The sequence below is a fragment of the Dendrobates tinctorius genome, unplaced genomic scaffold (assembly GCF_039654945.1).
Source record: "Dendrobates tinctorius isolate UK_male_01 unplaced genomic scaffold, ASM3965494v1 ptg000015l, whole genome shotgun sequence".
NCBI lineage: Eukaryota > Metazoa > Chordata > Amphibia > Anura > Dendrobatidae > Dendrobates > Dendrobates tinctorius.
In genome coordinates, this window is record NW_027361683.1 from 19,952,680 (window position 1) to 19,978,114 (window position 25,435).

The following is a 25,435-nucleotide window of genomic DNA, read 5'->3' on the forward strand; positions in this document are numbered from 1 at the left end:
ACAAGTGACAATACAATACAGTTACAAACTCATGCAAAAGATGGAGTTGGTTTAGATAAATGTGAGAAATACTAAATTTATAATTTACACTGAAAACTTCTGAATCATATGGAGAAAAAAAAACAAAAAACACCTAACTTATCAACTAAGTTTCATCCTAAAAAGAACATCATCATAAACACTAGCAGTGTCGGACTGGGGTGCTAAGATCCCACCAATTATATTGACACTGGGGACCCACTGTTTAGCTTCATGCAAATATTTCCCTCATTCATAAATTTACTTACACTCTTCTATAATGATAAACTGGGTAGTTTACTTATATATGATGATATGCTGCCATTGTCTGCACAGAGTGGGATCAAGTGTATTGTGCATTAGTCAGAGACATCCACTGCGAGGCTACAGAACATGATAGTCCGCACGTGGCCTTCCTACAGGTACATTGTTGCGTTGTCATTGATTCTTCAGGAGAATAACAATGTTTTGTTATGTGTAATTACAGGTTTATGACAGGCAAGCTGGATGCTAGGAGTATGAAGACAAAACGCCAATAAAAGTGAACACTGCCCCCTTCCTATAATCATTAAACTGTTGATTGCAGGCAGGTATCCACTAGATAAAAGGCAAGACTTACCCAAGATAACATGGTCTGTTGTGTAAAATTATAAAGTAGTAATCAGAGGCGTAACTATAATAGGTGCAGAGGTTGCCATTGCACCAGGGACCTTTAAAATAGGGAGGTCCAAAGGGCCCTTTTGCCCCATATGAAAAGACTAGTACTATTAAATACCTGCGTTACTTGAGGCCCCCATTGGAGATTTTGCATCGGCACCCACAAGCTTCAAGTACTGGAAGTAACGCAGTTCTATTTTATATCGGTCTGTAGCCCAGATCAGTTTATAGACTACTGTACACTGACACACATAGTTTGCTGATGGATTTTCTGAATTTTAAACTTCCTAAGCCATAATCTGCTAAATTTGCATCTCTCCCACAGCTAATGAGAGTTTCCAGTGAAACAGATAGATTTCAGGAGTAATAATAAATTAGATATTCTAATGAAAATGAGAAAAATCATATACTGAACAACTAGAATTGTTCTGCATTTCTATAGGTGATTTTTACTGCTACTGAAGCCCAGTATATTTATTTTGACAGTAGGAGAAGCCACCACTTATCACTGACTATTCACACTGACGTACCTTATTCTTCTCGTACTTTAACCTTTGCCGTTCCTCCAGCATGACCCTTCTCCTCTCGGCCTTCAGCCTCTGTTCTTCTAGCCTCTTCTTCCTGTCTTGTATTTGTTTCTCTCTAAGTTGTTTTGCCTTTTCCTCTTTCTCAAGCCACACATTCTTCTTGGCAGCTGCAGGTAATTATAAAGTTTGGTTAGGTTAGAGACCATGCTTGAGCTGCATGAGGAGGAAGATCTGTACTCTCTCTTTGTATATATCGCATTGCATAAGTATAGAAGATTGGTCTCAGGGAATTAGAGTCTTCAGTCCTACTGAAAATCCATCAGCAAAATATGCTGCCATTAATAACAGCCTGCATTTTGCTGACGGGCATAGTAGCTACTGAACTGTAATTTCAAGAATAGTACACATGAAGGAACTACTGTTCATACAATTCCTAGTATATGTGTGTGATTTCCTTAACTGTACTGGGATTCTCTAGAGCAGAGATAAAAGGTGTCCCCAAATGTGTCTAAATTAGTCAGTACTTCAACTTGTTAATATTCTTCATGTTCTAAAAAAGCCCTGATCTTGAGCTTAAAAGGGTTTTTAACAAGGCATAAGACACACTTTTCTACAGTCAAATTGGTTAAGAGGTGAAAAAAGTTGAAGTTAACCAATTTTGTGCTGCTGAAAATGAATATTGCTGATTGGCTCTAATTTTCAAGATCCAGAAGAGGTTATAATTACTTACAGTACAGACCAAAAGTTTGGACACACCTTCTCATTCAAAGAGTTTTCTTTATTTTCATGACTATGAAAATTGTAGATTCACTCTGAAGGCATCAAAACTATGAATTCACACATGTGGAATTATATATTTAACAAAAATGTGCAAAACAACTGAAAATGTGTCTTATATTCTAGGTTCTTCAAAGTAGCCACCTTTTGCTTTGATTACTGCTTTGTACACTCTTGGCATTCTCTTGATGAGCTTCAAGTGGTAGTCACCGAAAATGGTCTTCCAACCGTCTTGAAGGAGTTCCCAGACAGACTTAGCACTTGTTGGCCCTTTTGCCTTCACTCTGCGGTCCAGCTCACCCCAAACCATCTCGATTGGGTTCAGGTCTGGTGACTGTGGAGGCCAGGTCATCTGGCATAGCACCCCATCACTCTCCTTCTTGGTAAAATAGCCCTTACACAGCCTGGAGGTGTGTTTGGGGTCATTGTCCAGTTGAAAAATAAATGATGGTCCAAATAAACGCAAACTGGATGGAATAGCATGCCGCTGCAAGATGCTGTGGTAGCCATGCTGGTTCAGTATGCCTTCAATTTTGAATAAATCCCCAACAGTGTCACCAGCAAAGCACCCCACACCATCACACCTCCTCCTCCATGCGTCACGGTGGGAACCAGGCATGTAGAGTCCATCCGTTCACCTTTTCTGCGTCGCACAAAGACATGGTGGTTGGAACCAAAGATCTCAAATTTGGACTCATCAGACCAAAGCACAGATTTCCACTGGTCTAATGTCCATTCCTTGTGTTCTTTAGCCCAAACAAGTCTCTTCTGCTTGTTGCCTGTCCTTAGCAGTGGTTTCCTAGCAGCTATTTTACCATGAAGGCCTGCTTCACAGTCTCCTCTTAACAGTTGTTGTAGAGATGTGTCTGCTGCTAGAACTCTGTGTGGCATTGACCTGGTCTCTAATCTGAGCTGCTGTTAACCTGCGATTTCTTAATACTGGTGACTAGGATGAACTTATCCTCCGCAGCAGAGGTGACTCTTGGTCTTCCTTTCCTGGGGCGGTTCTCATGTGAGCCAGTTTCTTTGTAGTGCTTGATGGTTTTTGCCACTGCACTTGGGGACAATTTCAAAGTTTTTCCAATTTTTTGGACTGACTGACCTTCATTTCTTAAAGTAATGATGGCCACTCGTTTTTCTTTACTTAGCTGCTTTTTTCTTGCCATAATAATACAAATTCTAACAGTCTATTCAGTAGGACTATCAGCTGTGTATCCACCAGACTTCTGCACAACACAACTGATGGTCCTAACCCCATTTATAAGGCAAGAAATCCCACTTATTAAACCTGACAGGGCACACCTGTGAAGTGAAAACCATCTCCAGTGACTACCTCTTGAAGCACATCAAGAGAATGCCAAGAGTGTGCAAAGCAGTAATCAAAGCAAAAGGTGGCTACTTTGAAGAACCTAGAATATAAGACATATTTTCAGTTGTTTCACACTTTTTTGTTAATTATATAATTCCACATGTGATAATTCATAGTTTTGATGCCTTCAGAGTGAATCTACAATTTTATCATGAAAATAAAGAAAACGCTTTGAATGAGGTGGTGTGTCCAAACTTTTGGTCTGTACTGTATGTCACCTTTCAAGCAGGCTTATAGAAAAACTGTATCTTTATTATTTCATCATCATCATTGCATTGTTAGTAGCTAGTTTATTACATTATTTATACTATTAAGCCATCAGTATTATATCTTAGGGTGGCCAATTAAAAAATGCCAACACCGCTCTGATGGCATAATCCTAATTACAGCTGCATCACCTACTTTTATAAATGCTCTCTGTGTAAGGTATACAGTTTTAGAATTTCTTCAGTTTCTTAGCATAGACATATTTCTATATGTTTTTTCAGATATGCCTTGTTCTTGCAGTAACACAGCGAATAATTTTTGCTACATACAGTGCCTACAAGTAGTATTCAACCCCCTGCAGATTTAGCAGGTTTACACATTCGGAATTAACTTGGCATTGTGACATTTGGACTGTAGATCAGCCTGGAAGTGTGAAATGCACTGCAGCAAAAAAGAATGTTATTTCTTTGTTTAATTTTTTTTTAAATTGTGAAAAGTTTATTCAGAGGGTCATTTATTATTCAACCCCTCAAACCACCAGAATTCTGTTTGGTTCCCCTAAAGTATTAAGAAGTATTTCAGGCACAAAGAACAATGAGCTTCACATGTTTGGATTAATTATCTCTTTTTCCAGCCTTTTCTGACTATTTAAGACCCTCCCCAAACTTGTGAACAGCACTCATACATGGTCAACATGGGAAAGACAAAGGAGCATTCCAAGGCCATCAGAGACAAGATCGTGGAGGGTCACAAGGCTGGCAAGGGGTACAAAACCCTTTCCAAGGAGTTGGGCCTACCTGTCTCCACTGTTGGGAGCATCATCCGGAAGTGGAAGGCTTATGGAACTACTGTTAGCCTTCCACGGCCTGGACCGCCTTTGAAAGTTTCCTCCCGTGCCGAGGCCAGGCTTGTCCGAAGAGTCAAGGCTAACCCAAGGACAACAAGGAAGGAGCTCCGGGAAGATCTCATGGCAGTGGGGACATTGGTTTCAGTCAATACCATAAGTAACGTACTCCACCGCAATGGTCTCCGTTCCAGACGAGCCCGTAAGGTACCTTTACTTTCAAAGCGTCATGTCAAGGCTCGTCTACAGTTTGCTCATGATCACTTGGAGGACTCTGAGACAGACTGGTTCAAGGTTCTCTGGTCTGATGAGACCAAGATCGAGATCTTTGGTGCCAACCACACACGTGACGTTTGGAGACTGGATGGCACTGCATACGACCCCAAGAATACCATCCCTACAGTCAAGCATGGTGGTGGCAGCATCATGCTGTGGGGCTGTTTCTCAGCCAAGGGGCCTGGCCATCTGGTCCGCATCCATGGGAAGATGGATAGCACGGCCTACCTGGAGATTTTGGCCAATAACCTCCGCTCCTCCATCAAGGATCTTAAGATGGGTCGTCATTTCATCTTCCAACAAGACAACGACCCAAAGCACACAGCCAAGAAAACCAAGGCCTGGTTCAAGAGGCAAAAAATCAAGGTGTTGGAGTGGCCTAGTCAGTCTCCTGACCTTAACCCAATTGAAAACTTGTGGAAGGAGCTCAAGATTAAAGTCCACATGAGACACCCAAAGAACCTAGATAACTTGGAGAAGATCTGCATGGAGGAGTGGGCCAAGATAACTCCAGAGACCTGTGCCGGCCTGATCAGGTCTTATAAAAGACGATTATTAGCTGTAATTGCAAACAAGGGTTATTCCACAAAATATTAAACCTAGGGGTTGAATAATAATTGACCCACACTTTTATGTTTAAAATTTATTAAAATTTAACTGAGCAACATAATTTTTTGGTTTGTAAGATTTATGCATCTGTTAATAAATCCTGCTGTTGTGTGAAGTTTGAAGGCTCTAACTTATTTGCATCTTATCAAACCTGCTAAATCTGCAGGGGGTTGAATACTACTTGTAGGCACTGTATGCAGAGATGTCACTTTTATTTCACAAAGGTAAAACTTGACTACTATGATGAAGAAACCTGTAGGCAATCTATGCCTTTTGCAGTCACTATGATCTGGAGAGAGCCAACTGATCACACTAACAAGTTTCAAGGAAGAAGTGAACTTTACACAGTATCCAAACATTCCATCTGCAATACACCCAGTACCACATACAGAAGAACTGCCGATTCCAAAAGTACCAGAAACATTTCTGTTGGGTCAGTTGAGGAAGAAGTTGATGCTTGGCGTCATGAAGCATCTTCCTCTTAACGACCCAGACTTTGTCAGCAACCTCAACTGAAACATGACTTATAACACAAAGTGAACGGAACGATCTTGGTAGAGATTTGGATCTGCCTAAAAGTAAGGCTAAGCTCTTAGGTTCCAGGCAATAGCAGTGGAATCTCCTACCGGGCGCAGTTTGGATTTCTTTGTTCCGCAACCATGATAAAGATCTTGTCCAATACTTCTTCACAGAGGGCTATTTTGCGGCATGTAACATCATCAACAGTTTAATGGAAGCTCTGAAGATAAGACATAATCCAGAGGAATGGAGGCTCTTCTATGATTCATCCAAAACAAGCCTAAAATCAGTCCTTAACAGCTATTGAGGTGCCTGAAGTAGGACCAACGTTTGTGGCCCCTATGTGGTGACTTCAAAGTAGTTGCCCTCTTATTTCGTTTTCATGGTGGATACACAAAGTACTGCTGCTTTCTGTATGAGTGGCATGTTTGTGCAAGAGAATATCGCTACAATAAAAAAGGCTGGCCTCGGTGACATTCATTTGAGCCACAGAGTAAAAATGCCCTGCGTCCAGCACTTCTTGACCCACATTGTTGGCCTAATGAAGAACTTTGAAAAAGCTAAAGCTAAACATACAAAAGCATTCAAGTATCTCATTGATATATTTCCAAGGTTGAGTGAAGCAAAGATATAGGAAGGGGTCTCTATTGGACCTGAGATTTGTAAGCTTCTTCAAGATGAGGAGATTCTCTGTTTATTGCAGGGCAAGGAAAAGTCTGCATGGGTAACGTTCACATTAGTGGTAACTTATATTTTGGGAAACTCAAGTGCAGATAACTATGAAGAGTTGGTGGAAAATCTCCTCAAAACATATAAAGATCTTGCTGGAATATGTCCTTAAACATTCATTTCTTACATTCCCATCTAGACTCTTCTACACCAAACTGCGGAGCAGTTAGGGACGAGCACAGTGAGAGATTTCATAAAGATATTGCGGCTATGGAGAAAAGATAGCAAAGTAAATGAAATCCATCAATGCTTGCAGATTACTGTTGGGACAATTGTAAGATGATCTGTTGAAAGAGTACGAGACAAGCAAAAAAAAAAAAAAAAGACGACCACTGAATCAGGACCAAATTTTGTAGCACAAGTCTGTAACTGCTTATAATTCACAACAGAGTTTAGACATGTTTTAGTTACTTGAATTGCTTCCAAGTTTCCGCTAAATAAATATCAGAAAATTGGCATAGCAAAATATTCTGCATCTTTATATTTGCAAACATAATGTTTCAATGTACTGAAACTCATGCATTAATTATATGTAGCAGTATAAGAAAAACTCTGATATTATAGAAAGAACTAAAGATTTTCATTGTCAGATATCAATACAAATCAATAGGAGGTGGATGTGCAGTACCTAGCGCGCCCACTTATCAGAAGACTGAGCAGCTCTGCAATTGAACATTTCCATCCGGCCGCCACAGAGAACTGATCGGCGGGAGTGCCGGGTATCCTGAGGATAGGTCATCAAAGATAAAGTAGTGGACGACCTATTTACTTCGTCTTTTTTCTCTGCTCTATGAAGAAACAGGAAGTCTCTATTCCCTGCATTTATCATCCCCTCTTCAACTCCTGGCCCAGCTACTCCACACCTGCCCCTGCCACGCTTTTCACGTGACTCGTGCAGAGAAAATGGACCTCCTGTTATTACACAGAACACAGAAGGATTTGGCTAGTCAGCTTTTAATTGTGTGATGTCCTAAACCTAATGCAAAAAAACAGAAAAATTAACAGGGTAGAAAGGCAAAATGAGCAGTTTTAAGTGCACAGTGCTATATGACAACTGCAATATATTAAGAGGATAATAACGGATAGGAGGAGTGCTTCTTTATCTACTGAGGCGTGTAGTCAGCCAGCACCCTTCATGCAAAGCTCTAATCACATGCCAACAGTATACGGTGTTAGGTACATAGGACCTACCCGGCCCAGGACAGAGCACGTCTGTAACATGAAGTACACATGTACTTTGTATAATTTACTCATTTAAGCATACTTGAGGACATTTACTGTACAGTACAATGTACAATAAGGGATAGTTACTTTTTCCATAAAATGTGCTGAGTTTTTTCTTCACATTTATTTTTGCCCAATAAAAAGGTTTAATTGGTGCACACATGTACCGTAATTAATGCGTGTAATAACAGCAGGCCATTCACAATGTCCCATATCAAGCAAAATGCAGAATCCATTCATTTGGCACAGTCTGTATAAAGAGCCTCCTCTATTCCATCATCCACTGGTGTCTGTAGGGTGACATTGGGGACTGCAGAGATGCCGGGGCACCGCCTTAAAGTGCCGCAGTAGGTTTAGATCAATGATTATGGACTGAAATAAAAACATTCTGAAGAATCTGATCAATAGCTCTAATCCGGCAATCTCACAAGGTTTGGAGAAACGCCAGAGAGCTGGACTTTTTACTCTTCACTTAAATACTGCCTTGTCTTGCTTGGAACTAAAAGCAGCCAGACCAACATGTCAGATTTTGCTGAGTAACAGCCACATGGTGTGCCATGTTAAAGCGGAGAGAACATATTTAATGGCAGAAAATGCATGGCACCACAACTGCAGTTAAGGGGAATCTGTCACAAGGTTTGTGTCACCTAAATCTGAGAGCAGTATGATGGAGACCCGGAGACCCTGATTCTTGTGATGTACAGCTTACAGTAGAGTATAGATAATCTCCTACTAATAAAAGCGATGTCATCACTGCAGGACTACTAAACCTACCACCATGTCTTCCTCCATATTTAGGAGACCTATATAGCCCTGCCTCCACTATGTATTTGTTGCTTCCTGCCTAAGCACATTGCGCTTAGAAAGATGCCAATGATTGTTGGGGCTGGTTTATACAGAGCTGATAAATATGGAGGACTACACTGCAGCAAGTTTTCTAGCCTTTCAGCGATAAAAATCACTTTTATAAGCAGGAGATCATCAATTTATACAGTAAACAGTCCTGTAAGTGATTCATTGTTGGAATCAGGGTCTGCTTCTACATCATTCTGCTCTCAGACGGGTAGCAAAAATCTGTCCATGGATTCCCTTTCAAAAAGACCTTTAACCAGCAGATCTAAATAAAAATGTAGGTTTTTTATTTTAACTTCTTCTCATCAATCCTTGAGATATTCACTTGGAAAGTTTAGATTCTGGTTTATGCTCTGACCAAAAGGCACCAAGATATTTATTGAGTGTACCTTTACCTCCTGCATGACAGAAAAAAGAATGATCAAACCCCCAGAGAAAATCAGACTTGGATTTCTCCTGTGAGACACGTAATCACATCAAGCTCTGCTCCCCTCACTCATCACTTGAGATGAAAGCTGTAAAGATCGTTTGTAGTGACACACAGCTCTGCTCCTCACTGCCAATGCCAGCAGTGAGATCATTTAGAAGAGCACGGCTGTGTGTCATCTCAGATGAAAACCAGTTCTAAGCTTCTCTAGGGGCTTGTGTGTGTTGGCGTCTCCTGCTTGTGATTGGTTAACGTCATGCAGGGGAAAAGGACACTCCCCTTTGGTATTCGCATGAATTAGAATCTAAACATTACTAGTTAACGTCTCCACATTGGAGATGAGACATTTTTTTTTTAAATTACATTTTATTCAGCTCTGCAGCCACTATTACATGAGGAGGCCAGCTTAACATGCCAAAACTGGTGAAATAGCCTCTTTAAGCAAAATAAAAAAAACTGTTTAGGAGATTTTAGTAGTGACTACAAAAATAAAAATATGAAAAATGAACTAAATTCACTAGAAGTCGCAATTCTCAAAAAAACCCCACCACTTTTCACGCATCATTGTCCTGTCTTCGGCATGAGCATGCAAGTTCATTAAGCTTGAGGTAAAGTCAAGCTGCTCTGTCACGCCACACCAGCTCAACGCCTTGATATGCAGAACATGAGTTACTAGTCATCTATCCAGTCATGTAGAAGAACTGACGTAGAGCCACAGTGACATCCTCACACTAGAAAGGAATGCTGTATTCTAGGAACTGTTATTCCACCTCCTTTATATGGAGCAGACAACGTACAGACCACATGAGAAAGTAAACGGTGGGTGAGCTTTGGGAACTACATGTAGATATTCACCTGTATTTACAAGTGTCACAAAGGTGAGATTTACAAAAAAGTGTTTTATACTTCAGCCCAAGTGTACTGGTGCTGAAAACAATTAACTAGGAGTTGCACAAGTTATTCCTTTACTCAATCTAATTGAATTATTGTCACTTTGTGAGATATAACATGCATTTAGTGCAGTGGAATACGTTGGCACTATACCAAGAATAGTTGGGTGAAGAGGGCACATCAAAGAAAACAACAGCGAAGACAGGAGTTGCTTCCTATGTGTCTGGAAGAAGTGAAATATTAATGTTGTTTAGCCTCCACAGCAAATCAAATATTCATGTGCTTGACTTGCGAGTTTTCCTGGCAAGGGCAAATTTCAAGAGTTCTGATGGAGGAGACAGAGCCCCTCTATAGCATGACGCTAGGTTACCGGCATGCAACGTTTTGTTATCTACTCACCCAGATATTTGGCCCTTTCTTCTCTCCTTTCTTTTGCTTGCTTCTGCCGTTGTTCTGCTTTCTGGGTGTCTGCAAAAAAATTCAAACACAGGTTCTAGTACATTTAGATTATTTGTGCCCCATTACACTACATTTGACAGTACGTTCCTGACTTCACGGAGGATTATCGGAATCCCTAAAAAATGGATTCAGACGTACCCTTTGAACTGTTTGCCTTACTAAACTTATTGATTGTTTAAAGTATGACACTATGGATTCCACTTGTGCTCCTCGCTTTGTCGGTGGTTTAGCTTTTCAGATGGCAACAATATTCTTACAGACTTTACTGCTGCAAAAGAGCGCAAACAATGAACAAAATCTCACATTTTGGACTCAGTTTCCTTCATTTAATGCAAATAATCCGTAAGGGGCATATCTGAGTCTTGCTTTCATGGATTCTACTGGAAGTCCCAGAAGGAAGGACAATGACTCTTAAAAACATCAAAAGGAAAAATATCTAATGATTAAATCAATATAAAAATATATAATCAAAAAACTGTCAACTTGTAGGAAAGTCATCCATCAGCCACAGAAGTGTATATGAAGGTTGACTACACACTTCAGAATCTATTTGGAATATGCACCTAGAAAGCTACGCTACATTCGTCAAATGTATCCATAGCCCCCATTCACCTAAATGAGGACAAAAAAAAAAAATAATAAAAAAAAAGTCATGTTGGCATGTGCCAAGCTGGTGTCAGTAGTCATTTTTTTCAATTACATGGAATAGTGTAAAAAAACTGCAAAATGGTAATGGTTATCATTGTAAGGATACAATGACATACACAGAAGGTATATACGGTACATCAGAAAATTATCTTTATGTATGCTTTTAACTGTTAAAAACTACACTTGAGCGAGCCAGCTAATATGTGCGTAATACTGTAAAACTACAGCAGGTATGTAAGCAGAAACAAAACGAGGTCAAGGAAAACCGGCGTTCTTCATCTCATGCATTATTTAAAAGTTCTAAGATAAGACTACATGAATATATTAATGAACTGCCTAAAAAGATGATCCCTAACATATACTTGTAATACACTACAATTGCCTTCATTATCAGGGGTAATTGTTAGTAAACATGCAAAATGGCAGCGAAGTTAACATTGTCATGCAAACTTGGGTTAGACTAAAAGGGAGCTTCATTGAGACTATGAAGAAGCCATGTTGCATTTGAAATATATTCAATATATCTGATGACAATAAAAGGTCACGATTTAACACAATTTTACAATTGATTTAGAGATAGACAAGCTGAATATCGTAAACACACTATCTACTATTGATCCAGAATTACTGCTTGTACTAGAGTCAGGGGCTGTGGTCACAATTCTGCTGAGGCTATATTCATTGCACTTTTGTTTAACATGTGCTGAGAACGTTTCTGACCATTAACATGTCCATGGGGTTCTTTTGCTAGGTCGAGGCCAAAAAAAATGTATCTTGTTGACTGGTATACACAACGGTATCACAAACAATTTGTTAAAGGGAATCTATCAGCATGATTTTATACCTCAAGTTATTTATAGGTGTATGTACATCTTACTGAGACAAGTCAAGCAGATACATTTACTTGGCCAGTTTGGTCCTCCGTTCTTGAAAAATCAGAGTTTTAATTGATATACTAATTAGGCTGTAGATCTGAAGCCTCCGTCACTTCAGCTCTATTTCCCACCCAGTGCTACCATCTCCTGCTTGATTGACAGCCTATATGCTGTGTGTCTTCAGGGAAATGACTCAGTCAAAGAAGAGGAAGCGGCACAGGGCAGGTAATAAAGCTGGAGTGACAGAGGCTTCAGATATACAAATATCAGATATACAAAAATCAAATGGAGATTTCTCAGTAACAGGGTAAGAGACTGACCATGTTCAGAAAAGCTACATGCGCATATAAATAGTTTGTGGAGGGAAGTTAAAGGGACTCCGTTTTAACAATCATCCTGTGCTGACAAAATGCCGCCACTCGAATCTACACGGTTGGGCCAATCTCCACCATACACCCTCTTCTTTAATTAACAGCTCTGGCTTCATAAGGATAGAGAAGGGAGGAGATAGATGAAGACCAAGCAGATGGGAAGGTGTATTTAAATGATTGGCTCCACTGTGAAGCACCGACCGTCTGCATTTGGTTTTAAGGCCGGGATCACACATGCGAGAAACACGGCAGAGTCTCGCATGTTAATACCCGGCACTGCCACCGGCACTCGGATCGGACGTGCGGCTGCATATCAATACATGCAGCCACAGGCTCCGCTCCAGCGTGCCGGTGGCAGTGCCCGGTAATAACATGTGAGACTCGGCCGTGTTTCTCGCATGTGTGATCCCGGACTTGCAGTCATTCTGTGCTGACAGAGTCCCTTTAAATCCTGCTGATAGATTCCCTTTTTTGTCCATGGATGATGGACACCAATGTAGAGCAGTCTTCATGCCTGCATTTAACATACATCTTGGGTACTTTCACCAGCATATACGTGAAACGGAGGCCTTAAAAAATGTGAATATAGACTGTTACTGGAAACAGTCAACAAACCTGTTGACAGACACACATTCACTGGCCTCTCGGCTGACCAATGTTAAAAGCTTCTCAGACTGAAAGTCACTAGAGTAAACTCTCTGCAGACAATGAGCCTGGAAAAAAACATTTCAGTTCTAAAGTCTACAGAAATTAAAATGCATTTCTGAACTATATTGCAGGTTGGAACATGTAAAATTGTGCTCAAAGGTTGACACATTTTATTTCAAAGCTATGCATTAATGGTGTACATAAAGCAGATCATATCAAAGCTTTATATAAATCAAATGCTCAATTAGCAGAAAAAAAAACACACATTAGACCATGTTCATACTTGGCAAATAAAACATTGCCTTCAAAACACCTGTATTTCAGCATTTTCCGCAGTGTTTTCTTTTCTTTGCAGTTTTTGGGGGCATATTACATGTGTGCTTTGTCTAAAAACAATTAAACCCAGCAAAAAATTCTGTCTTTTTGCTGCATTCTTTACTTTCTCATTTTTTGTGGGTGAAAAAACACAAAAAAAGAAAATCAGCAAAAAGACTGAAAAAATGACATGCTGCAGATTTAAAAAACGCTGCTGATTTCCAATTCAATCACAAAAAAAGCGTGGGCAAAGCGTGTATGTGTATGAGACATCAGAAATCTCATTCAGTCACTTTGCTGGCACTAGGAAATTCTTTAGTTTTTGTAACAAAACTAAGCAGAAACAAATGTGACAAAAACGCGGCAGATGCTAAGCATATGCATATACCCTACAATGTTAAATAAAGAGAAGCCACCCAGAAAAGGCTTAAAAAAACAACATGATGGCTTTTTTAAGCCAAAATGCCATAAACAGTGTTAAGTGTAAAAGAGCTCTAAAGAGGTCTTATATGCCATAAAATCACTCGTATCATTTTAATTTTTGTTGTGAATATTCTTAAAGGGAACCTGTCATGTTGAAATTTATTTCTGATCTGCAGGCAGGATGTCAGAGCAGGAGGAACTGATCAGATTGATATCAATTTTTGTGGCTAAAGTTTCAGTGAAACTTGTACTTTATTCATTGAAATCCCTGGTGTTTGTAGGCATCAAGTCTCGTAGGCGGTGCAGTGAACGATAGTCTTCTGTATGAAGGTGCTTTGAAAGATAGCGGTCAGTCACTGAGTAAGACCACCCACTGGACTCTGGCATATATATAAATTAGGGACTAGTGATGAGAGAGTATACTCATTACTCAAGTTTTCCGAGCATGCTCAGGTGTTCTCCGAGTATTTTGGGTGTGCTCATAGATTATGTTTGTGTCTCCGCAGCTGCATGATTTGCGGCTGTTAGACAACCTGAACACATGCAGGGATTTGCCTGTTTGTTGAGTAATCCCCACATGTATTCAGGCTGTCTAGCAGCCGCAAATCATGCAGCTGCGGGGACTCAACCTAAATCTCTGAGCACGCCCAATATACTCGGAGACCACCTGAGCATGCTCGCTCATCACTATTAGAGACATCAATGAATAAAATATAATTTATACACTGAACCTTTCGAGCAAACCTATATGTCATTGTGCTTATTTTCTTTGTCTCTATATTGTGATATCCACAGATCAGACAGCTTATACAACGTGACAGGTTCACTTTTAAAGCACCAAACGATTAACACATCCAAGTCAGTAATCGGTCATTTAAGGAAACTATAAAACAAAGGGAAAAAAACTCCTAAAATATAAATATAGTTAAAATTACCATATAAATCACAAAACACTCTGTAGGGTCACTTGTAATTATCTTATTGAAATATAATAGTCTTCCATTTCTTTTCCCCATCTTAAAAGGTTGTGGGAAGTGTACTCACCCTCATTCACCCTACCTTGTCGTAGAGGTTGGCACCCCAAGTGTGACACGTCGGCTATCCCTAAGTGAACCCAATAGGGACTAACTATCAGAAAATCCAACATCATCACCAAATAGTAAAGTGCTACAGTGCAATATAATAGATTAGATCTGATGCATGACCATAGCATCAAAAAGGCCATAAGCTTAGAGTTCTCCTCGGGCAGAGAGTGGCAATGGGCGTCTACTTTCATTTGCTTTAGAGCGCAATGTGAGTTCCAGGCGAATTATACCGCAACAATGCCACTTCCGGTGACGTGCGCCGCCGTGGAGCCCACTGTGCCCCCTACATGCTGGACCGCCCCACAATGACGCCACTTCCGGTTATATTATAAAAATTACATATTAGGAGTTTTTTTCCCCATTGGCTATAATCTGTATTATACTCAGATTGTATAGATTCTCTTGGCTTTTAATTTAAGGATCGCTCAGTATTCATTTTATATGATTAAGGTGGCAGTGGAAAGAAAACCCCAGAAAGACATGGTTTTAGTTCTATAAAGGCTCCTTGCCCCTTTTTCTGCCCTTAGGTCACGGACAAGTCTGGCTTTAAATGAAAACTTGACAAACCAATCAAAAAGACTGTTTTTAGGCAACATGGGCCAGGTAACCAGCCTGTCTAACATGATACAGCTGATCTACAGCAAATATTGTAATAACAGTGATCAATATGATAAAATGTTGAGTTCAACAATATTTCAAGCAGCAGCAGGAACGGTTAGAGCTGAGAAACAAAGCCAGTTATATGCCACATCGGAAGATGGATGACATAAAACGGATGTCTCAGATGTAGAGCCTGAAAACCAGACCCCGATTCCACAGTGGTCTTGTTATTCTAAACAGGGACGTTAGGATTACCGTATGTTAATTACTCAAGCGTCAGCCAATGGCCAGTAAAGTAGGTTTATGAGGCGCACCTATTTTTAGTTTGGGTGTAACAGCTGGAGTAGGAGATTGGGCAGCAGAGGGAGAAGTCCCATCGCATTTTACTGTTTGCTTTTCTTTCGGAGAGTTAGGACTGTCGGCCACTTGTGATGTGCCTGGTCTTTCAGTCTGTGGTAAAGAACTGCGATTATCAATGGGTAATCTTGGTCCCTCCTCAGTTGAAACACAAGGACCTTCTGTTTGTGAAGAGAAAATGGGCCCATCAGCCGACTTTTCTGTATCAAGTCCACAAGTCTGTTGCAAGAGTTTGCTCTTCGTCAAAGATGAAGAACTGGCAGTGTCTGCTTCTGTCGGTGTGTTTTGTTGTCCTGTTGCTAACCGAGAGTCGGAGTTGTGTGAGGGCTCTGCTGGTAACTGCACATTTTCTTCTGTTGCTTCTACACCTAAAAGAACATACAAACATGAATAGTAACGTATTAGGGCATCACATGGCTCAACATCGTCAAGGCCTAGCTGCAACTCAATACATAGACATACAGTTACATTCATCCCAAAAGAGAACTGACTATGTAAGGCCCTAACCTGCCTTCACTGATAAAAGGATACAAATGGTGGAGCGGGGATATTGGAACCTTCAGGAAATGAGATGGAAAATATATCATGTATTTAAGAACCTTTATTTGCTTAAATTATAACTTATTTAAATTCAGGGAAAACAATACAGTAGACTTAATGTGTTATCACAGAAATTACATGCAAGAAAAGATTAGAGATAGCACTCTGTGGTCTTAATTTTAATCTCTTTCTGCATTTAATATTTAAGCAGAAAATGCAAACACTAATGTAATGTATAGGATATGCATGTTTATTATTATATTTGCCTTTTCCAGAGTATAAACAATGACATATACAGTGGTTGGACAGAATTATTTCTTCCTGCCTGAACCATTGCCATCAAATTATGTTATGTTGGCAAACTTTCAAGCATTCACTTTCTTCTCTTTACCAAGGCTGCAGCCAATTCAAGATCCAAATTGCATCGTTAAATTAATAACCTTCATGCTATTTATTGCACTTTATATTTTATTAAAATTACAAAAATATAAGCAGAGAGATGCATATTTTATAGGCCAGTTCTTAGCTAGGTACTTTGGAAATTATATTTTATCATGAAATCCCACAGTAAATGGTATTTGAACCCATTACTTGACCACAAGGCTTATAAGCCACCTAATTAATTCTCAAGGGCCCGCACTACCTTTTTCAGGTAAAATGTACATGGTTTGATGATCATATTTGTAGGCCCTATAACAGAATATTCTTTAAAGAGCTTGTCCCACACTATTCGGGAATTTCATATTACATGTCTACCTACTTTTATTACTATTCTAACCACGGTTGTAATATACTTCATTAGCAAATTCACTACCCCACCCTTTTTATTCTAACTTCCAGTCTGGATTTTTGTTTCCTTAATTCTAATGATTTGTTTGAGTCCCCAACATGCACTGGGGATTCTCAGACAGATTATTAGGTGCAGAGGTGCTGTCTCTAAGGCTGTGTGCACACGCTGCGGATTAGGTGCGGATTCATCCGTGCGGATTTTGTAAAATCCGCAGGTGAAACCGCAGGTTAAAAGACCTGCGGTTTTACCTGCGGATTGCTCTGTGGTTTTGCCCTGCGGTTTTTCATCTCAATGGAGGAGATGGCAAACCGCAGGGGAATTCGCAGAAAGAATTGACATGTCAATTCTTTCTGCGGATTGAAAACCGCAGATAATCCGCGCGGAAAATTCCGCACCGTCTGCATTGCGGTTTTTGATTCCCATAGGGAATCATTGTACTGTACACCGCAGCAGAAACTGCTGCGGGTCCGCAGCGGTCAAAACCGCTGCGGAACCGCAGCAAAATCCGCAGCGTGTGCACACAGCCTTAAGGTACTGTCACACTTAGCGAGGTACCAGCGATCCCAACCAGCGATATGACGCGGTCAGGATCGCTGGTACATCGCTAAGTGGTCACTAGTGAGCTGCCACATAGGCAGATCTCACCAGCGACATCGCTGGGGACGGGGGTCGCTACTTACCTGTCAGACGAGGCGATCCTGACGTCCTCCCGCCCGGCTCCACAGGAAGCTGACGACGAGAAACAGTCTTGGATGTTCTCGCGTGATCAGCGATAAGCAGCGGGGGAGCGGGTCGTTGGTAAGTGTCAGACACAGCGATATCGCTAGCAATAAATATCGCTATAACGTCACAAGTTATAGCGATATTGCTAGCCATATCGCTTAGTGTGACAGTACCTTTACTTGCCATCCTTTTCCCCAGAGCATGCAGAGCAAGTAACAGAAGGATGATGTACTGCCGGTTCTTACTGTTAGGCGTCGGATTCATGTAGCTACACAACAGGAATCCAGAGCCTCACATACTACTTCGCAGCAAGTCATTCCTGAGGCTAAGTCCCGCTGCCGCTCCACTGAGCATGCTCATGAGACGATCTCCCATTGGAGCTCGGGAGTGACGTGCTCAGGTCCTTCCCCTGATCTGATTGGTCCATCTCAGAGATCTGGAAGGTCCCGGCAGCGCACGGCTATAAAAGGACCGCATGGCCGTTCGGCCATGCGCTAGTATAGACATTACTTGCTAGATGTGTGAATGGTGACGGATGTATGATTCTGGTGACTGACTCATTTGAAACCCCTTCCCTCTGATATTACGCATGTGGATAGGGAATTAGTTCAGCAGTCAGCGCCAGTCAGTAGCAAGCCATAGGCCACTGTGCACACGGTGCCTCTACACTAGCGTCCGATTGTGCTACTGCTCACAGCACTATCGTCTCGCAGCAGTGTCCTACGCTGCGCTGCAGTTGCAGCTCTCTTTGGCGCCCGCAGTAGCGACGCCGCACACACGGTAGGTCTAGACGGACGCAGTTCCTTCTGCCTTTGGTCCTGCACCTGTGACCTGATACCGAGTGTGCATATATCGGAGACCTGTGACGCTAACAGGCTCAGCCTTTGTGTTTACCCCTACTGGCATCTGTGATTAAACAGTGATTGCTCTGCGCACCTGGGTGACGTTTAGCCCCGTGCGCATTATACCGCAATATGGCATGTCTGCCATTACTCAGCAGCAGTTATAACACCTTCTGCACGGTGGACCCCGAGCGGCGAACGCACTTTATTATTTATTTTATTTAGTGCACTCCGCCGTTCCTAACACTTACTGAGGGATTACAAAATAACAGCAATACTGATAACGACTAGTTACAAAAGGCACAGAAACAATAAAAAGTTACAAGGGCTAGAATAAGAGGCAACTACACAAAGTAACATTTAGTGCCATGTAGCAATCCATTTTAAACTATACCTTTTCAGTCAATGGGACAGTAGTTTTGTAAGATTGTGCTCTATTTTTATCAATGCTCAGATCTGTTCTATATTTTCTTGATAGTACGTCATTGAAACTTGGAGAGAAAAAAAAAAAAACTACTGTGGCTAGGTTTTCAGCCGGTGAAATAGGGGGAAATTTTATGTGAATACAGATGTACCATTTATTCCACCTTTAGGCTGTGTGCCCACGATGTGTTTTGCAAGCGTTTCTGCAGCGTTTGTGCCGGATCAGACGCTGCAGAAACGCTTAAAAGATCCATAAAATTAATTAGCATGCGTTTTTTGCTTTTTGTGCCAATGCATGCGTTTTTAACCGCTCAGGAATCGCTTAGCGGCTAAAAACTCAACATGATCATTAATTCCCGCATTGCTGAGCGTTTTTAGCCATCCCCAATGTTCCTAGAAATCGAGTGTCAAAAAACGCGTCAAAAACGCGCGTGCGTCTTTTTGACAAAAACCGCGCAAGAAACGCGCGGAAAAAGATGCGTGGTTTCTGGGAAAGGGGATCCTTTTCCTGAGCGTTTAAAAACGCTAGCATGGGCACATAGCCTCAGGCTGACTTTCAGTCACTTCTTGTGTACAGTCATTGTCCATCCACAGATGAGAGGATTGGGGTGACATTTTCTCTACAAGGATTCAGAGTCAGCTGTATATATTGATTCAGATGAGTTTGGGAATGTTTGCCACCAGCTATATGACCTACCTGGGTGCTGCAGAATAGCTCCTATACACTTGAATCCTCCTAGTCTCTTGAATCAATCACTGTGGTGCACAGCAAGACAAAAGCCAATACACATTAAGCAGAGCTTCAATTGCAGCTCCATTCAATGTGTATACATTAGTGCACCTCTGAACCCAATAGCAGACCAGTGGGGTGCCAGTTGTCTGAGCCTCCCCTTTATGAGAGCTCATGAATATCTCGTTACCAGACAACCCCTTTAAGCAATGATACATCTAGTTCACCAATTTATGGCAGAAACTCCACTGCTACTACTGAAATTACAATTAGAGGAGATCTCAAGTTCTTTTATCATGTCTCAATCTCCTTTCACTGAAAATAAAAATTACAAGACTATCTTGCAAAAGCCAGGAAAAACTAGAAGTTATTAACCAGTTGAGCTGATAGCAACCCTCAGTACTCTAATATCCGGTCATTAGCCAGAACTCCATGTGACCCACCCCATCAAGAATCATCAAACTGTAGCATATGTAAAGTTCTTGAGGAGCAGGAACAGAAAAAAGGTGCTCTAATAACCCCAGAGTCCGAACCTCAGTGCAAGAAGTCATACTGTGCTAGTTCTTATCACAAGTCACACAAGGTATACCTTAAGACGGTCGGGCAGGCGTGACTCACGTTTCCATATGTATGATTAAAGGGAACCTGTCACCTCGTTTTGCTGCTATAAGATGCGGCCACCACCTTTCATGGCTTATCTAACATCATTCTATATTGCTGTAAATAAGCCCCTGGTCCGACCTGAAAGATAAGAAAAATAAGTTTTATTATACTCACCCGGGGACGGTCCGATGGGTGTTGCAGGTCCCGGGTCCGGCGTCTCCCATCTTCATGTGCAGATAAGTACGCCTGCGCAGGAGCGTGGCACAAAGCAAGCAGGATGATGACATCGCATGAAAATGGGAGGTACCGAACCTGCGACACCCATCGGACCAGACTGCCCCCCCGGGTGAGTATAATTAAACTTATTTTTCTTATCTTTCAGGTCGGACCAGGGGCTTATCTACAGCATTATAGAAAGCATCTTATAGCAGCAAAAAGAGGTGACAGGTTCCCTTTAAGTATAACTGGACGCAGTGCAAGTAACTGGCATTTATTATTTCTGTAATATTCTTCCACATTTTACATAATTTGGCAAATAAGCCTGAAGTGGCTTTAAAAGGGAACCCGTCAGATACATTATGGACTTTAAACCACCCCACAAGTTATACAGGTACATAATAACTTTCCTAGCACACTTATTAAGGCTGTTAAGGTTTAGTGTAAAAACAACTTCATCATTGAGATGATGTAATAGAATGTCCCTGTAGTAGTCATCTAGGCCTAGCCACTAGTCTGCACAGTTTCAGCTGTAATTACATCCAATGACGTGTGATTGAAGGGCTAAACCAGTCAGACATCAGAAGATTGCTGATGAAGAATTCTCGGTCATGCTCTGCAGATTCCCTTTTGGCATGTCAATCACACCTCAATGGAAGGCAGTGGCTGCAAATGTTTTGTGAAAGGCACACCTGTCAATAGAACATACAGGACTGCAAGTCTCCTAGGGAAAATACTTTACTGGTAGCTCAGTTAGCACTGCAGCCTTGCAACGCTGGGGTCATAAGTTCAAATCCCACCAAGGACAACATCTGCAAGGAGTTTCTCTCTGTGTTTGCATGGACTCTCTCTGGGTTCTCTGGTTTCCTCCCACACCCATACTGATAAGGAATTTACAACCCCTGGCAAAAATTATGGAGTCACCAGCTGCACTCTGTGAAGGTGGCTCTTCTGTTTCTTATCCCCAGTAACGCCGAAATACTGACTTTTATAAATAGGTCCCCATACCTGTATTGAGTCCCATAGGTATGGTGAGTCCCCCTGTATCAGCCGCCTCCCAGCCGTCCATCATCCCCTTGTTGCGTCCCTGCACCGCCTCCCAGCCATCCATCATGCCCCTGTGTTGCTGTTGGCGTTACATGCCGGTGGGTGCCTGCGCTGTGCCAATAGTTCTTGGGCATGCGCAGTGCACGCTGCCAGGGAACTGACATCAGGCAATCGCGCCTGCGTGTTTTGCAGGCGCCAGATTCCCAGCCCCACAGTGTGACTGCATCATAACACACTGCGGGGCTGGGAATCTGAGGCCTGCGAAAAAAAAAAAAAAAAGATGGTAGAGTACTAGGGCAAGTGGAAACATTCGATTATTATCAGAATATAAAGAACTTTACTGAATACATGGTTGGTATAATGGTTGCACTGCTGCAGACAGGTGCACATACACAACACAATGGTACATACAATTGATAAAAACAGAGCACAGGTATAAAAAGTAATTGTAACTGGACACAATAACAGGATGGTATAAGCATAAAAGGTAAGTATGAGGTAAGTATGAGGCAAGTCTCAGCACGGAGTATTATGACCGGTTAACCATGCTTGTAAAGATTTACAGACAAAGAACCCCCCACAATGATGAGGAGGTAGCAGTCTAAGGCTAGTTTCACACTAGCGCTTTTGAACGCAGCGACGGCCTGCGCACTGCCGCCACTAAGCCCCGCCCCCTGCCGCACCTCCGCCGGTAGCACCGCATGACGCTGCATGCGTCCTGCGTCCCCTATCTTTATCACTGGGGGCGCAGGCCGTGCGCAGTATGCGTTTGGCGGCGCATGCGTCCTTTTGACGGTGCGCCGACCTGCGCCAAACGCAACCTGCTGCAGTTTGGTTGCGCTCAGCACACCGTCAAAAAGGCGCATGCGCCGCCAAACGCATACTGCGCACGGCCTGCGCCCCCAGTGATAAAGATAGGGGACGCAGGGAGCTACCGGCGGAGGCGCGGCAGGGGGCAGGGCTTAGCGGCGGCCGTGCGCAGGCCGTCGCTGCGTTCAAAAGCGCTAGTGTGAAACTAGCCTAAAGGTGCTGTCACACTTAGCGATGTACCAGCGATCCTGACCAGCGATATGACGCTGTCAGGATCGCTGGTACATCGCTAAGTGGTCGCTAGTGAGCTGCCACACAGGCAGATCTCACTAGCGACATCGCTGGGGACGGGGATCGCTGCTTACAAGGCACACTAGGCGATCCTGCGTCCTCCCGCCCGCGTCCACGTTCGTCTCTCCACAGGAAGCGCCGCAGGAAGCTGAAGACGAGAAACAGTCCAGGACGTTCTCGCGCGATCAGCGATAACCAGCAGGGGAGCCGGTCGTAGGTAAGTATCAGACACAGCGATATCGCTAGCAATATCGCTATAACGTCACTAGTTATAGCGATATCTCTTAGTGTGACAGGCCCTTAATGTATGTAGTAAAGCGGAGACCAAGTAGATAAGAATGTACCCAGAAAGGTCTATGAATGTGTCCTATACAAACAGTCCACAAATTGATTCCTTTGTTAGCTATTGAGAGCTGCGAGGATGCAGCAGGCACAAATAGTAAGGTATCAAAAAAGTAGGGTAACGGAAACACAACATGCCAAGTGACTGTAATTACAATACCTGTGAGGTCCAGTAAGCGAGTGTGGTGCCCACCCTAAAGCACGTTTTGGTATGAATCTTCATCGTTTTACCATTTAGGGGCAAAAATATCCTGAAAGTTGGGGGTCGCAAAATTCTAAAAGACATGGCACATCCCACAACCAGTCCCATATGAGATCACCAAGGGGAGGTATGTGGGCAAAACATTGATTTAATTAAAAATAATAATAGTAATAAAAAAAAAAAAAAAAAGAGTTTGGGGTTCTGTCATTGTTCATTATTGGAAGACATAACGTAATTTGCTGTGAGGTACCAAATTCCTAATCGGAGTGTTTCCCTCCAACAAGATAATGACCCTAAGCACACAGCTAAAATAACAAAGAAGTGGCTTCAGAACAACTTTGTGACCGGTCTTGACTAGCCCAGCCAGAGCCCTGACCTAAACCCAATTGGGCATCTCTGGAGAGACCTGAAAATGGCTGCCCACCAATGTTCACCATCCAACCTGACAGAACTGGAGAGGATCTGCAAGGAAGAATGGCAGAGGATTCCCAAATCCAGGTGAGAAAAACATCATTCCCAAGAAGACTCATGGCTGTACTAGCTCATAAGGGTGCTTCTACTCAATACTGAACAAAGGTTCTGAATACTTATGACCATGTGATATTTCAGTTTTTATTTAATTAATTTGCAAAAATTTCTACATTTCTGTTTTTTTTTTTTTTTTTCTTTTTAGTCAAGATGGGGAGCCCAGAGACTGTACATTAATAAGAAAAAATGAACTTTTTTGAATTTACCAAATGGCTGCAATGAAACAGAGTGAAAAATTTAAAGGGGTCTGAGCACTTTCCGTACCCATAGAAAAATGTAATAGCTCTGTTCCTCTTGCTCTGAAAACAGCACCTCTGAAGCCATACGCTATCTGTAATGGTCGTCCAATTGGCCTGTATAAGCGATTGGTGGCAGAAGCTAGTAGTTCCTTTTGTCATTATGTAGTTTGTATTACCATACCAGGATGTGTGATGGATAGATAGATGATGGATAGATATTCCATGCATTGGAATCGGAGGTGTATTTAACATATACAATCACTGAGCTCCCCAATATGTGGCCTAGTAGTGGAAGCAGCTGTGGCCTTGTCAATCACTCGTCAGTCAACTGTGCAATTGCCATGGCGATTAGAGGCAGCGAAGTTGCGTCCCCTGGCGTTACCTGTGACAAACTGGTGGAAGTAATGGAATCCGTGTGACTCCCCCCAAAGTTATATGTAACAAGTACTATTAGAAGAGTAAGGGTTGTGAGTATAATAAAAGGTGATTTGCCCAATCTCTGCATCCCTAACCCCCCACAGCATTGCTAGGCAGCCTCTTCTACTGTGGGAAATGCCCAGATCACCATGGCAGCCCTCTGTGCATTCTCCTCTACAGCTGTTCTCTCCAGGACTGCCAGTAATGCTGCACCTGTCAGCTGAAGACTGTCTGGGGCTCAGGCCTGGCCACTGAGATATTGCCAGCTGTCAACCTACAGGGGACTCGCCCTTACAACTAGCCATAGTTGCAGTTTTAATAAGTAGCCATTTAATATAAAATACTTACCCTACACAGAATCATTCTGGAGTGACACAAAGTATACCTGGCGTACCAGTACATACCTTGTATTTCGAAAACTATTTTCCCCTGCAGATCACAGCTGAGGCCTTTGTTCATGTGTTTTCACTGGAAAGAGTTGACAATCAAACAAGCCAAACACTCATGTCAATGGGACTCGGGGGAAAAATAGTAGGCAACTGGACAAGCGCTCCTGTGTATGGGGGAGTCAGGAATGACAGCGGTCTGCTGACCTATACTTATCTAAGGCTTTGGGGACGGTGGCTCGTTTACATGGTCATACACTCTGTGCTTTATGAACTATAGCTCCGTGACTTAATTTTCAATAATACAACTGCAATACTTCAACAACATGGCTGAAAGGGGCACCCCCATCTCAAAGATCCTATCCCAAAATGCAGGTGGTGTAATAATAATAATATTAGCAAATATAGCATGTGCAGGCATTGCAGGACCTTAGGTATCCATGGTTACGACCACTGACATAGTGACAGTTAGCTAGTTGCTAATGGTGATAACCATAGTTACCAAAGGTCCTGCACATGAGAGACATAGCGAATTAGAAAAACTATACTACATTTCTAATTGGAGGAATTTGCTATTATTAATATTATTACATATTGGG

The 25,435-nt window shown here is 42.1% G+C and overlaps 1 protein-coding gene across 7 annotated transcripts in view; it reads right to left on the minus strand.

The window, feature by feature from the left end:
* The window catches only part of MAP7D1 (MAP7 domain containing 1), a 113,186-nt gene that overhangs the window by 30,576 nt on the left and 57,175 nt on the right, over window positions 1-25,435 (minus strand). For 6 of the 7 annotated variants that reach the window (XM_073562746.1, XM_073562738.1, XM_073562760.1 and 3 more), the window contains 3 exons: window positions 15,665-16,075; window positions 10,326-10,394; window positions 1,206-1,369 (listed from right to left, as the gene is read on the minus strand). In XM_073562746.1, coding sequence (XP_073418847.1) covers window positions 1,206-1,369; window positions 10,326-10,394; window positions 15,665-16,075 — 644 coding nt within the window. The remainder of the gene's footprint in view (window positions 1-1,205; window positions 1,370-10,325; window positions 10,395-15,664; window positions 16,076-25,435) is intronic. The other variant, XM_073562768.1, reaches the window with a different exon arrangement.